Consider the following 13549-nt stretch of genomic DNA (forward strand, 5'->3'; position numbering starts at 1 on the left):
GACTAAATTTCAATTACTTTTAAAACTGTGGCTATTTTTAAATGACCAGTTGTAAATCTGGTTATTTTTTAATTTCTCCCTTTCTAGACAAAATTAAATAGAATTGTACCATGCCTTTATATCAACAAACTTTATGTTCCCAACTACAACTGGGAGATACAAATGGATATAAGATTGCCATCTTATAAGATTGTTCAAAACTACCTAATAAACAGGGTTTCAATGGATATTTAAAAATCGGCTAAATCGATCGAACCGTACCGTATCGAACCGATTTTTAGGTTTCTTTTAATAAAATCGTAAGTTTTTATAAGCCTATAACCGTACCATTAATTAGGGTAAGTTTTTTATTTTATGAAAATAAACCGAATAAATTTACAATGTGAAAAATATATTTATATGTTAAGTTTAAAAATATTAAAGCATTAATTTTTTTTCTTGGGCCTTAGAATTATGAAATAGTTACAAGCCAACAAGTAATTAAACTCAAAATCCTAATTCCCAGACCTATTATTCTACTTCTTTGAAACTAAATTATTTCTAGCATATTCACTAGCAAGACACAAGGTGTTGTAGCGATTAGAAGTAGCAACTTATAATGTATTGAATATATTTTTTCTTTCGTATGAATTAGATTTATCTTTTTGAAATGTTTAATTTTCTATAGACTTTATTCTTGAACACCAACTTGATTAACATCTTTCCACTTGTGTGATTTATATTTTATTTATATTTGCCACCAACTTGGTTAACATCTTTCCACTTGTGTGATTTATATTTTATTTATATTTGCTTAGTTTCGTTTACGTTGTTGTAGAATATTTGATGGATCTATACTCTAGCGATCTTTCATATTTTCATAATTCATCACCTTTTAAACTGTCAAAATATCTAGGGAGTTTGCTAAATTATAAAAGTACGTATGTTATTGCATTATATTTCTACTAGTGACTTTTACATGATATCTTACCAAAAAATTACCAAACCTTACCGATACCGAAAAAAAACCGACATGATTGGGACAATTTCGAAAAGTCTAATTTTGATTATTCATAATAGAATAACCGAAAAATTAGTACGGTGCAAAATTTATAAAATAACCGGCGGAACCTAACCATTGACACCCTACTAATAAATACTCACTCACCCTTTGTAGAATACAAAATTGCAACTAAACTGGGACCAAAATAAAACAAAACTTGATTGCCACTAAGCTCTCAGAATAGAACTTAGGAACAGATGGTATACAAGGCACATTGCACCATATGAAGTATGGTTTGTGCAATGTGCATTGGCACATTCTTGATATCTTCAGATGCCAGCAACTGTTATGACACCGAAAATCCATCACTGGTGCACTGAATACATATCCCGAGCAGAAGCCATGCATCATTTCAATCTACTTTGGAGTAAGAGATTGCTCTTCGTCCCTCCCCATGCGATTTTTACTTGCAACAGTGAATACATGAAAAGTTCTTCCATTCTCTATCCGAGGTATCCAGGTAAGCAACGTATGCTAACTGTTTATATTAGTTTTCTGCCTTCTGTTCTGACCCCTTTTGTGTGCAGTACCTGAACCTCGTACATCATTAGCTGGCCTTTTTTGCCTTTCTGTCTTTCCCGGGAAGCCCCTCTTAAATTTGCCTCCTTCGCCTCTCTTCTGTAGTGGTGCTTTATCACCTTCCTGTTTGTGATGACTGAATTCTCTCTTTCTTTTTACCAGATTCTTACCAGCACTGCTGCCTGAAGAGAAATAAGGTTCATCAGCAGTGTTGTTCTTCATTTTCATCTCCCTTTTTCTTTTCCCACCTCCCGTGACACCTTCCTTGGCAAATTTCGTGGATGAATCTTTTCCGTCCTCCTTTCTCTTTTTCCTTTTGTAAGGTTCCCTAGAGTCTTTTTCCTTGAGTGAATCACTAGATTCTCTATCCTTCCGTTTCCGCTGCCTATAAGGAGATAAATAGTCAGATCAAAACTTTTTTACTTAAGTATCTGAAATAAGCAAAAGATCCTGTAAGATGAGCACAAGGATCGAACCTTGAATCCGAAGGTGTTGATTCTGTCTCAGGGGTACCATCTTCTCTAGAGTTTGTCTTGCCATGGCGATTCTGTCAAAAAGAAAACAGTGAACAGAAACATCCATGTCAATAGGATGAAAGGAACACTTGATATCACACTTCAGGCAAAATACTTCCATTTGCAACAAGAACAGCCATGATGACTGTCCCCACCAAAAACTAATAGCATTTGTCAAAAACTTGTCTGCGGGTCTAAAACGAGAAACTTACCTCTGCAACTGTCTTGATAAAGTTTTTATACTTCTCAGCTGCAATTGACTTAACTGCGGCAACTCCACACTTTCTCATCAAGATCTCCATGATGACTGTGACCTTTTAGATGGCACAGAAACATCGACTTTGTCAATAAAGGACATATTGTGTCTTTCAAAAGTATATAAACATCTAATCTAAGTAGAAAAAAAAAAGGCACAGGTGCTTTTAAGCTAATTACAAAACAAAAGGGGTGGCATGCTCCTGCTGTAGAACCCATAAGCATAAGCATATTTTAAGCAAGATAATACGCGGACATGCTTCATATATACATTGTTAGTTCCAAGTCCGATCAAAGAAACATCACAAACCTTTGATCTAAAATGATGCCGTGACACAGATGACCAGAGTAGCACTCCATTGACAATGTCCGAGAGCAAAATGTGCAGGTCCTTTGCTTGAATGCTCGATACCATTACTTTAACAAATCCCAGAACAGCCTGCACAAGTTAAAATAGCAGGCTTATAAGAAGCATCAAAGAATAAAATAGTATCTTGTCGTGGATAGGCATGCTTACTTTTGTAACTTCGACATCTTTACTCTGCAGCAGAGTCAGAACGGAAGGGACCAGATCAGGGACTGAGACACAGATATCGGCATCACTGTATACCAGAACAGAGAGTGCAGAGACTGCTCCACTTTTTATATGTGGTGACGAACCAGAAAGGTAAGCTATAATCTGCATATTACAGCTTCTTTTAAACCTCAAAAACATGAATCAAAGAAACTAGATGCTTCCACAAGTATGTGAACTATTTAGTCCAAAAATTACGCCCTCATGAAAAGAACATGCAAAATTAAAACAAAATTCTGCTCAAGCAAGAAATTTCTCTCTACAAAGTTTTGTTACTTGGGCCCTATTAAGACACCCCCTCATGATAGGGCTTGATTCTTTTTCGCCAAGCACGTGGAATTTATTTCACACACAAGATATATATATATATAGTGGTGGTGAGACTCGAACCCAGGACCTCTGTCTGCTCTTACCATGTTGAAGTGTGTGATATCTCATCTAAAAGCTTAGGCTGTAGAGAACATATTTTTTTTTACTTAATTATGTCTCAATGAACGATACCCATATTTTGATGCCAGTAAACATACAAATGCAAGAACAAAATAGTTGCACAGATTTTTCGTTACTAACCATATCAATGAACTTCTTGTAAGATTCATTCGACTTAACAGATGATGAATCTCTCAAGCTAGAACACACACCGATAAGGGCATCATAGGCCGTCTTTCTACCTTCTTCCGTGGACTGCATTAAAAGAATAAGGCCATGTTATTAAGCTTATCAAGAAGTAACATCTATTTAGTGCTGAATATTTAAGAGAAATTCCACACAAAAGAAGAAAATATATACAGCAACCACAGTAAGGCCATTAACTTCAACACTGGTAAATATGACAACTTGGCTAAAAGAAGACGCTAAAGAGGAAGGGAAGTCATGACCCAAAATGGGAGGCAAAAGATATGCTAAAACCATGCAGCAATTTAGATAAACAATTTTGCCAATTGAATTGTATTCCAATCAAAGAAGAAACTTGGCTGGGAAATGCTTCCAAAGTTCATTCTTTTGCCAAGGTTGGTTTTTCCACATTTAGACAGGACTAAATGCCTATGTATGAAGCCATATGTTCCAGTGTGCTACAAGCAGTAAACTACATGAAGTACATTACTTCTCTATTTAGCACTTCCATACATTTAAATATGACAATTTGGCTAAAAAGAAGACAGCAAAGAAGAAGGACGTCATGAACCTAAATGGGAGGCAAAAAACCATGCTAAAACCATGCAGCAATTTGGAGAAATAATTTGGCCAATCAAATAGTACTCCAATCAGAAGAGAATCTAAATGTAGCCCTTACATCTTTTAATGCGAGAATAATCTCATTCAGAATGAGAAAGGCCTGCGTGTTCTCCTCGTCCAAATTCCCCTGGCAATAGCATATAGAATCATAGTCATGTTTGTTGTTGAGTGAGTTTTTAAAGTACCCATCGTGGTGGATAACCTACCTGTATTGAATCAATCAACAAGGTTTTATAGCAGGCAAAGCGACTCTCAAGTGATTTTACATCAGTTGGAGTTTTTACACTAGCCAATAAATCCATGAGCTGCTCAACATGCGAAGAGCGAAACCAGGAACTTTTCTGCTAAAACAACATAAACTCGAGACAATCAGGTGATTATACCACAAAAAGGGAAGGAAAATTCCAACAGGTACTAAAAACAGACCTCTAATATTCTATTCAGAATGTGATATGCTTCAAGATGACCAGCCCCATGAGTAGCCTACAAGCATAAAATCAACATTACTGGGAGGAAAGCTAGATCAATTAGATCATCTGCAGCCATCGACACCAACTTACCTCCAAAACATCCTTAGCAATGCCAAAAAAGATTTTAATGAGATCCTCGCTAGCTCCTTCAACAAAGCACGAGCCCAGCTCCAAGATCAAGCACCTTTACCAATATGCAGCAAAAGGTTAAGTTTCCATTTTGAAGTGTCATAAAATCATACGCACTGTTCATGCTACAGATGTCATTTTGGGGTGGTCACTACAGAGTGAAAGTGAACAGTCATTTAGTATTGCCACAAAATTCAAATGCTTTCACTTAAATTGCATTCAAGCCGCAAAAAATAGCAGCATGAGGTAACCGGTGTTTGAGTTAGCTACATACAAGACATGCTCAGAAGAATGATGATACAGCTGCACCAAAAAAAGGTTCAACTAGTACAGGAATAAAAGAGAAAAATGACAAGCAAACTCATTGAAGATCTATCTTTTCTTCACCTAAAAACATCTACTAACTAACCGAGTCAGCAGCTCATATGCAAGCAACTTCCAGAGGGGCAAGAAGCTTGCATCTCTAGCACCTTTAAACACTATGGAGAAAAAAGTACGACTGCTAACTAATATAAATCAGAATACATCCACTTCCATTCCAAACAGGATGGTGTCTGAGAAGGGATAGTTCTGCCAGATTCAGAGAGGGAAAAGGGAAAGGAAAAGGAAAAGAAAGTAGCAAGGAACCTTTTCTCTGTATGACTTGTCCAATACAGAAAGTTAGAAAACAAAACACAGGAGTAGCAATAGTCCACGGAAAATTGAAGAAAGCGAAGTTGAATAGTTGTTACCTCTTAGCTACTTCCCCAAGAAGAGTGGTGTTATTTTCTTCGTTGTCTGTTGAGCCATCAGAATGAAATCCAAGCTTCCTGTATTCACCAGAATCATTCGTAATTCCGGATCTCCCCATTGAGGAAGTAAAGATCCTTTGGGTTGTCGAAGAATCACTGATGGATGTCAAGCACTCTATTGCCTCCTGAGAATTTTTTTTCCCCAAAAAAAAAGAAGACAGTTGAAGCATCTTGGCAAGCAATATTGTTCCACAACCTTGTTAAAATATATACTAAGAATTGCAGCAAGCGTTCACAAAATTCCACCTAGAAGAATGTCAATAACCTCAACCAAGTGAAGAGTTTACTTGGGATCAAGTTAAAGTCCTCATGAACCACGCACAAGTCCAAACCCCACCCCAGGAGGAGGGATAAAGAGAGAAAAACAAATGTTGACAGTAGAGAAGATGCTTTTCTTGAATAATTGAATCCTGTCCACAAGTTTTTCTTGAATCATGGCAATGAACATGACCTAGAAAGCTTACAAATATCATATTGACAAATGCTACGTACGCCAAATGAAATCGACCTCAAGATTATGGGTTAAATATCACACTTATCTAGACACACTTGATTTACCAGGTAAAGATGGCTGATGACATTTTGCCTAATGTTCAGGTCTTCAGGATTACATATCAAATCCCTATTTAAAATGTCCCACAAATTATGAGAGAAGCAAGTGCTGAACTAACGGAATTGTCTGCATGGCGCCTCAACGATACCTATGGCAATTTCCAAAATGTGTCGGACTGGGCCAAATTGAGAACAGAGGGCAAAATAATTGCGCACCATTCGGGGAGAACAGGGAGAGGTTAGTTTCCTTTTTCTCTTTGTTTTAGTTTCCTTTTTCTCTTTGTTTCTTCCCTTTTTTTTTGGACAAGTGAAGATAGATGTTACTCACTATCAACAGCACCAAGATGGTAGCATCAGTGTACTACATCTACATCATTTACAAAAGAAGCCTTACACCAAAAATTTAAGTTTTGAATGCATCTTCATTTAACAAAGGTTATATTTACTGATTTCCCTCAGAACACGTATGTTTCCTTTCTAGAAACACTTACCATTTTTTTATGTATTAAACCAACCTCGAGTCCATGTACGAATATATTAATTGGAAATGGCAAGTTCTCATGCAGCTAATAAAGCAGAAACAAAGATGAATAGCAAAAATGACAAGCAGAAAAGAACAGTTTTTTTTGGTTCAACTAACAAATAATACATACCTTGAATTGCTGGTAATTTGCAGGAGATGACTTAAAAAAGACATTTACTAAAGCCTGAAGCCATTCCTCAGAGCAAGATGCCAAAGCCTTAATATTTTTGCTTGCGGACTTCTTTGAGTAAGAGCATTTGCGTTTGAACTCCAATGCCAAATCCAAACTTTCATCCTCTTTTGGGGGAACTATAAGGTCTTCAGAAAAGTGATCAGATGCAAGTGCACTTTTATTCTTATTCACCAGTTCCTATGAGAAAAGACACAGCTGATTATTTAAATCCAAACAAGGAAAGGCATGGTCATTCAAGAAGACAAGTAAAACTATTTAAAAAACTTAAAAGTGACTCTGAACTAAACCTGCAAAGCTGCAGAAATATTCTCAAGCATAAACGACTCCTTCTTGAGGAAAGGGATCAAAAGCGTAGTCAAAGCTTGGGCATTCTTCTGCACGTCAGATGGACTGCGACAAAAGGCGGGTAATAGCCCCCAACATCCACGGGCATAAGCCTGCAGTTCTTCCCGAATTACTGACTTTTTAACTGGCAAAAGGAACGAACTTAATTCCAGATGTAGGTAAAGAATCTTTCTGATGTAACTCTTGAAGTTCAAAACAGGAAATTGAGGTGACGCCATATCCACCCTTCCCCATCAGAGAAAAGATAATGATACTTTGCTACTTAATTGTTATAGAAACAGTTGCTATTTCTCCTTTAACCATGCTATTTGTATATAGCATTAAATTGTATCATCAAGTCAAACATACAAGGGTAAAAACTAATCAAAATATACAAGTTAAAATACCGTAAATGCTACAAGAAAAAAATTACTGCATTACTATAGGAATAAAGAAGGCCATTTTACACCAAATGGATACTGAAAAAAAAAGAAGGAAAAGAAATAAGAATCACATTAAACAGAGTGAGCTTGTCAAATAACTAAAAGAAGACACTCAAACTTAAATTTCACAAGCACAAAATTTAACATAACAATAATGTATAGTTCCAGAACTCTGCATTACTGTAAAAGGATCTAACATGAAAGACCTACTCATCTGAGAGATTTAACATAATGAACAACATTCAAGTGCATCTTTCGAAATACCAAAACCAATAGAGTTCAGATTAAAATAGCTAAATGATTATACAGGATTTCACTTGGGTCACAACAAGAACAACCAAAAACATCATGCCAAGCTTAATAAATTATCACAATATGCCTACCTTTTGATGATGCCTGTTCGAAGGACACAGCTAGTGGCACCATGTGCTTTATAAAGAACCCTAGCGATGATCCACATACATATTTATTTAGAATAGGAATCAACCAAGTGTTTGAAACGGAGTAATCCTTCGCATTCAGGGTGATGGGTAACCGGGCAAGCAGTTTCTCTGGCCCCATAGCAATAACAGCTGTTCCTATGCACACTTGAAGCTGCAAAGAAAAGAAAGGAAAAGTAAGTACAAAGATTTTAGGCTCATTGCTTTTCTGAACAACACGTGAGTTTAAAAGATAAAGCAATCATTCTTACTAATCATTCTTAAATACTCTTCCATATTAGTTTTTTAGCCACTGCAAAATTGAAAGAGCATATCTCATCTACTTCTCTTAGCCATATCAAACAACCAAAACAAATCACAAATATTTCATCCAAGGGAATTTAGTAAATGAGCTTCTTGTAACACAAACAAAGGCCTGTGGAGGACTTACATTTTTTGTATCATAAGCACCGCCAGAAGCAACAGTCATCCAATCAGCAAGTTTAAGTATTAGACCTTTCGCGCATAAGTCCAAGACCTCACCTAGAATCATAGATCAAATACAATCAGAACAAATAAATGTGAAAGAGAAAATTGATAGAACAGCATAGCAACTGATACTTGCTAATATGTAAATTGTCTAGGGATAATTCAAAGCCATTGTTTTCATTGTCCACAATATTAATCTGACCCTGGGAAAACTTCTCTTTACAGCTTCGAAAGAAATCTCTCGATGCAATACTCGTCCTCCTCACTTTTTTTTCCCTTTTGTTTACCAGAGATTAAAGACCGCATTCCAAATTAAGCTATAAACTTTTGTTTAGCGGTTTTGGTCTCTGCTTTTACTCCTTTACTAAATCATAAAATATTAAGACATTATCCTTCCGAATTTTCCTTTCAACTCCATCAAGCTTGTAGATCAAATGGCAGCACTCCTCCTGAGCAACTTATTTATTTTTATATGTAAGATCATCTCCTACCTTTTTACCAACCAATAAAAACAAGAAGAAAAATTCACTTGCCTTGTATCTTTCTACAAATCGCAAACAACCACTTCCAAGCTATTTCTTACCCTCCATATTTATTCTCTTATATTGTCTCTATTTAAATAAGTAGCAAGTTACATTTTGAATCTGGTGGACCTATTGATTATTAATATTCTTGAAAAGAAGAAAGAAAATGCTGTCAAAAGCAAGTGATATAGATTAAGAGTTGAGACACTAGTAAGAAAGAAGGACTTATCCTCCTAGATGAGAAATTATTTCCACATAAGGTGTAGGAATATCTAACTTCAACATTAAGATAACAACCATCACAAAAGAATTTCACCAGATTAAAACAGGTCCAACAAAATAATTTTATGTGTCATACAAACTACACCCTAAGGAAGAAGAGTGTTTTGAAACCAGAGGTCAGATGAAGAGTGAATGAGAGGATTTTCCATTGTCCAATATTTCTGAAGGGGAATCTTATAAGTGAAGCAGAAATCACATATCATGTAATGCCAAGGGAGAATGACGTATGCCTGTAAAATTTAAAACACTGATTTTTTACCAAAACACTTAGTTGATTCAAACGAAAATTAACAGAACTTTATGTAGACCTTATTCTACACGAGCGACTCAGAGAGGTTTGATCATAGATGCCAGTCCTTAGTTAGGACCCCAAGATTTTGCAAGACAGGTAATGACTACTGAAAGCTCCATCGAGGGTTGTCAGTGTCTACCTACCCAATTTAAGGAAAATAAGGGAAAGGATTGCCAAGATATGGTCGTTTGGGAATTCAGAAGAGCTGATAAGCAGATCTTCAAAGACTAAACAAATAGCTTTCACTGCTGCAAATTCAGAACTGTTGAGAGCCTCATCATCCACTGCCTGCTTTTTACCAGTCAAAAACTTTTTCCCATCAATATGGGCAATGATCAGTTCTTTCAAAATATTTGAAGACTGTAAAGCAATATTTTCCGGACGTGTAAGAAGACCTGAAGAAACATTGAGAATGTCAGCACCAAGCATCACATAATCACAGACATTAAGCTGTTAACTTATAGAAAACAAAGAGCTAAGGGAACGATATTAAAGAGAACCTTAGCAAGTTAGTGGTGAACATAAACTTGGCTCTACGGAACTTACTAATTAGAGAAATCAAAGCTTCACTATGTTAACTATTTGAGAACCACTCGGAAACTAAAAGATATGTTCTACCTGTTATGTGTAGATTAACCTATCTTCCATAGATAGTAATGTTACAAGGCTTATTCTCATCTTGAAACCCACTGAACTCAAATTTTATGTTCTCCAAATAACAAAGAACAACATTTTCCTAATTGACTCGACTATGTAAAAGGATGGTACTCGTAGCGTCGTAGTTTTATCAATTATTGAAAGTTATGGAAAAACAATGACCCCACATAAATATTGCAATGGAGTGTTGTACTTAGTGATAAAAAATTTGGGGAACGCCGTGGTTATAGAGGTACCCTATCAATACTATAGTTATCAAAGACACGTCTGTCATTTGATAGGTAAAAGATCGAGCTAGATCCAGAAAGGTACGCTCCTACATCGCCTTTTTGTTGATTCATTATCAATTTCATCACATTCATTAGATTTCAAGACTGTCATAAACTGAAAAATGGATGGCCGCCTAAATTTGCTGTTCAGTTGACCAACTTCAAAACAACATACTTTAGTCAAGTCAAATAAAATAAGATAACCAGACTAAGCTGATCAAACAATATGTCCAGCCAGTTGGGGCAAATCCTTTCATGGTAAAATATGAAGAGTCATATTACCAATGGACTTAGAAGAGGAGCATTCAGATTTCACACAACCAAAATGGGGTAGAATTTATCCTTATAGTAGTACCTGATATGCAGCCAACAACCAACGGCAAATAGGTAATCCAAACACTTATTCCTCCATCATGGATTTTCTCAATAATGCTTTTTGCCAAAGATGCGGCAAGCAATACATTGTCAACAGCGTTCTCCGCAGATGATATGTATGATATAAGCGCTTTTATAATGTTGTCAGCATCTTGAAGAATGATTTCAACTCCTGACGCATCTAATATTGCCCCAATATTATCAAAAATGTGTCTTGTGAATGCTGAGCTCTGGGAACTCATAAGCTCCACTAGTTGAGCAAGTAGCTTCTGATTGACTTTGACTGAAAGGTACGGTATAATAGGCTTCAGAATATTTAGGGAGTGAAGCACCTCTTGATGTTCATCTTTAGGTCCACTTATTTCCTTTGGAGCACTTAGTTTCATTGCCAATGCCATGTTATCTTCTATCAAGGAGTACATTCTTTTACCAGCTTTCTTAGCCACCGGCGATGAACCAAATGACTTGAAAACAGTCAGAATACAATCCTGAGCACATTTCCTCACCTGAAAGAAATCATACAAGTAACACCATGTCAGAAAAATATCAATTATTTCTCTATATTTCACTATGGGATGATGAATCCCTTCAAAAATGCCAGCCTCTTACAATTCCTTAATGTACTAACACCCTGTAACAACACTATCAATGTTCAGCCAAATATTATCAAATGAACGCTTATATAGACATAGTCAAGCAAGTAGCAAAGAAAAATCACCAAGTTACGTGAATTAACAAAAATAATACAGATCATTGTAACATCATTAGCTAACTAGCTCAATTTTACCTAATGCATAGATTACTTCAACTTTTTTACGTTTGCAATTCCCAAAATAACCTAAAACAATAAAGAGGATAGAATCATATATCATATTAAGAAGGCGGAATATTTCAAAGGCTTAAAATAGTAAAATTACTAAGCAAAGATTATTGAAATCACATTTTTGATTGGTTGGGCAGGAGTTAAAGGCCAAGTTGTTACTAAAAGCCAAAAGTTTTGATCATTTCTCGAACGCCTGAACTCATTGTGAGTCTAAGTAGCTCATGAAATGAACCAAGCCAACAAGCAGATTATGCTGATGCTGAGATCAGAAATTATCTTGAAGCCAAAATGTAACTTCCAGGAATGAATTAACTAAGTAGATAACTAATTCTCTTAATTTTTTATGACCAAGAAATCCCTGAGGTACAGTGGTGCACTTTTTAAACTCGGGGAATAACGAGTCCGCTCCCTTGCCTTCTCCGCTTAAATACCAAGTTATTGTCTACGGTAGAGTTCGAACTTCAAACCAGCGATGTGCTCCTAACCCACACATCACGCGTTAGCGCTCTTACCACTAGAACAAACCAAAGTCGTGGGACCAATTAACTAACCAATTTAACATTCAGTAATCTCGTAGCAAATCAAGTTAAAGATTCTTTTTTTACCGAAAAAGTATAATTCAAATAAGCACACTCAGTATAAACAGACAATTTTACATATGCATCATAAGCACAAGCAGGTACAATCTCAAGGGATTAAAGCTTTTTTTATCATTTCTGAACCCAATGCGAGTCTAAATAGCTCATGAAATGAACCAAGCCAAAAAGCAACTTTTTTATTACCGAAAAATACCGAGGAACTTGAATAATGGGCTCGTCCCTCTACCCTTCTCCACTTAAATAGCAATCTTTCGCCTATGCAAGATTAACTAGCAAATTTAACATTTAGGAATCACCATAGCAAAATCAAATTAAAGATTCAATATTATTTTTTTCAACAAGCATAATTCAAATAACAAATACTCCATATAAACACGCATTTTACATATGCATAACCAACAGTAAGGTACAATTTAAAGGGATAAAAAGAAAACCTTTGGACGCTTATCAATGGAGAACTTTACAAGTGACTCAAAACCCACTTCCACAGAACTCCAATCTTCCTTATCACAAAACCCCACCAAAATTCCCAAACACTTAACAAAAGCTCTCACAGTAGAAGTCCCCAAAACACCCTCACTCTCTAATGGCTGCTTTTCAAGAATAGCCACAATTACACCAATAGCCTCAGTAGCTTTATCTGAAGAAACAACCTTAATTAAAGGAAGAACAATAGCTAAGAATGATGATAAAGCAGATAAGGCTTGTGGGTCAAGGGTATTTTGGGAATTATTAGAAAGTGTGGAGATTGTGGCTGCGAAGTAAGAAAATGGGCTTAAAGGTAAGGATTCAGATTGTATAATGGAACGGGTGGCGGCGGCGGTGGCGATAAGGTGGCGGTGTTGTGGGGCGGAGGATTTAGTGTAACGTTGGAGGAGTTGTTCGCAGATGTCGGAGTTGTCGTTGAAGACATTGTTGTTGTCTGAAGGATCCATTGTGTAGAGAAAGAGAGACGATGTTGTTGTCTCTGTTGGGGTTTAAGGCGAGGGTTTTAGAAATTTTTAAGAATGATAATTAAAGAACCAAAATGACTTAGTGTAATGAATAGTTTGTACCTTGGATACTATTTTGGACAGTACATTGGATGCTACATTGGATGTCCATGTTGTGAATAACTTAAAGATTAAATTTTTTATTTTATGTCCATCATCTTTACTTTTTATGCCTATAAAAGGTCATGTAATTGCAATAAAAAATTACACCAAAGTGAAAGAAGAAAACACTTCTCCATTCTCTCTATCTCTTCTTGTTTAC

General features: G+C 36.1%; 1 protein-coding gene across 2 annotated transcripts; it reads right to left on the reverse strand.

Moving 5' to 3' along the window:
* Positions 1-1025: 1025 nt before the first annotated feature.
* On the reverse strand, positions 1026-13282 carry LOC104228207 (uncharacterized). Of its 2 annotated transcripts, none has more exons than XM_009780638.2 (18): positions 12730-13282; positions 10854-11379; positions 9716-9967; positions 8437-8528; positions 7950-8160; positions 7087-7268; positions 6737-6976; positions 5472-5656; positions 4702-4795; positions 4568-4624; positions 4348-4482; positions 4200-4268; positions 3476-3589; positions 2849-3010; positions 2642-2770; positions 2289-2390; positions 2038-2108; positions 1026-1946 (listed from the first exon to the last, which is right to left on the reverse strand). In XM_009780638.2, exons 1-18 carry the CDS (start codon positions 13228-13230, stop codon positions 1517-1519), a joined length of 3552 nt encoding a protein of 1183 aa, XP_009778940.1. In that variant the 5' UTR covers positions 13231-13282; the 3' UTR covers positions 1026-1516. The 2 variants fall into 2 exon arrangements, with proteins under 2 accessions (XP_009778940.1, XP_009778939.1); XM_009780637.2 differs by having other exon boundaries at positions 4348-4485.
* Positions 13283-13549: the final 267 nt, after the last annotated feature.

Source organism: Nicotiana sylvestris, chromosome 4 (genome assembly GCF_000393655.2).
Source record: "Nicotiana sylvestris chromosome 4, ASM39365v2, whole genome shotgun sequence".
NCBI lineage: Eukaryota > Viridiplantae > Streptophyta > Magnoliopsida > Solanales > Solanaceae > Nicotiana > Nicotiana sylvestris.

Coding starts and splice junctions, on each gene's coding strand:
- LOC104228207 (XM_009780637.2), bottom strand. CDS start 13,230: ATGGATCCTTCAGACAACAACAATGTCTTCAACGACAACTCCGACATC. Junction 6,977..7,086: donor ATATTTCTGCAGCTTTGCAG/GTTTAGTTCAGA, acceptor CTTTTCTCATAG/GAACTGGTGAATAAGAATAA. Junction 4,796..5,471: donor CTTGGGGAAGTAGCTAAGAG/GTAACAACTATT, acceptor ATATTGGTAAAG/GTGCTTGATCTTGGAGCTGG.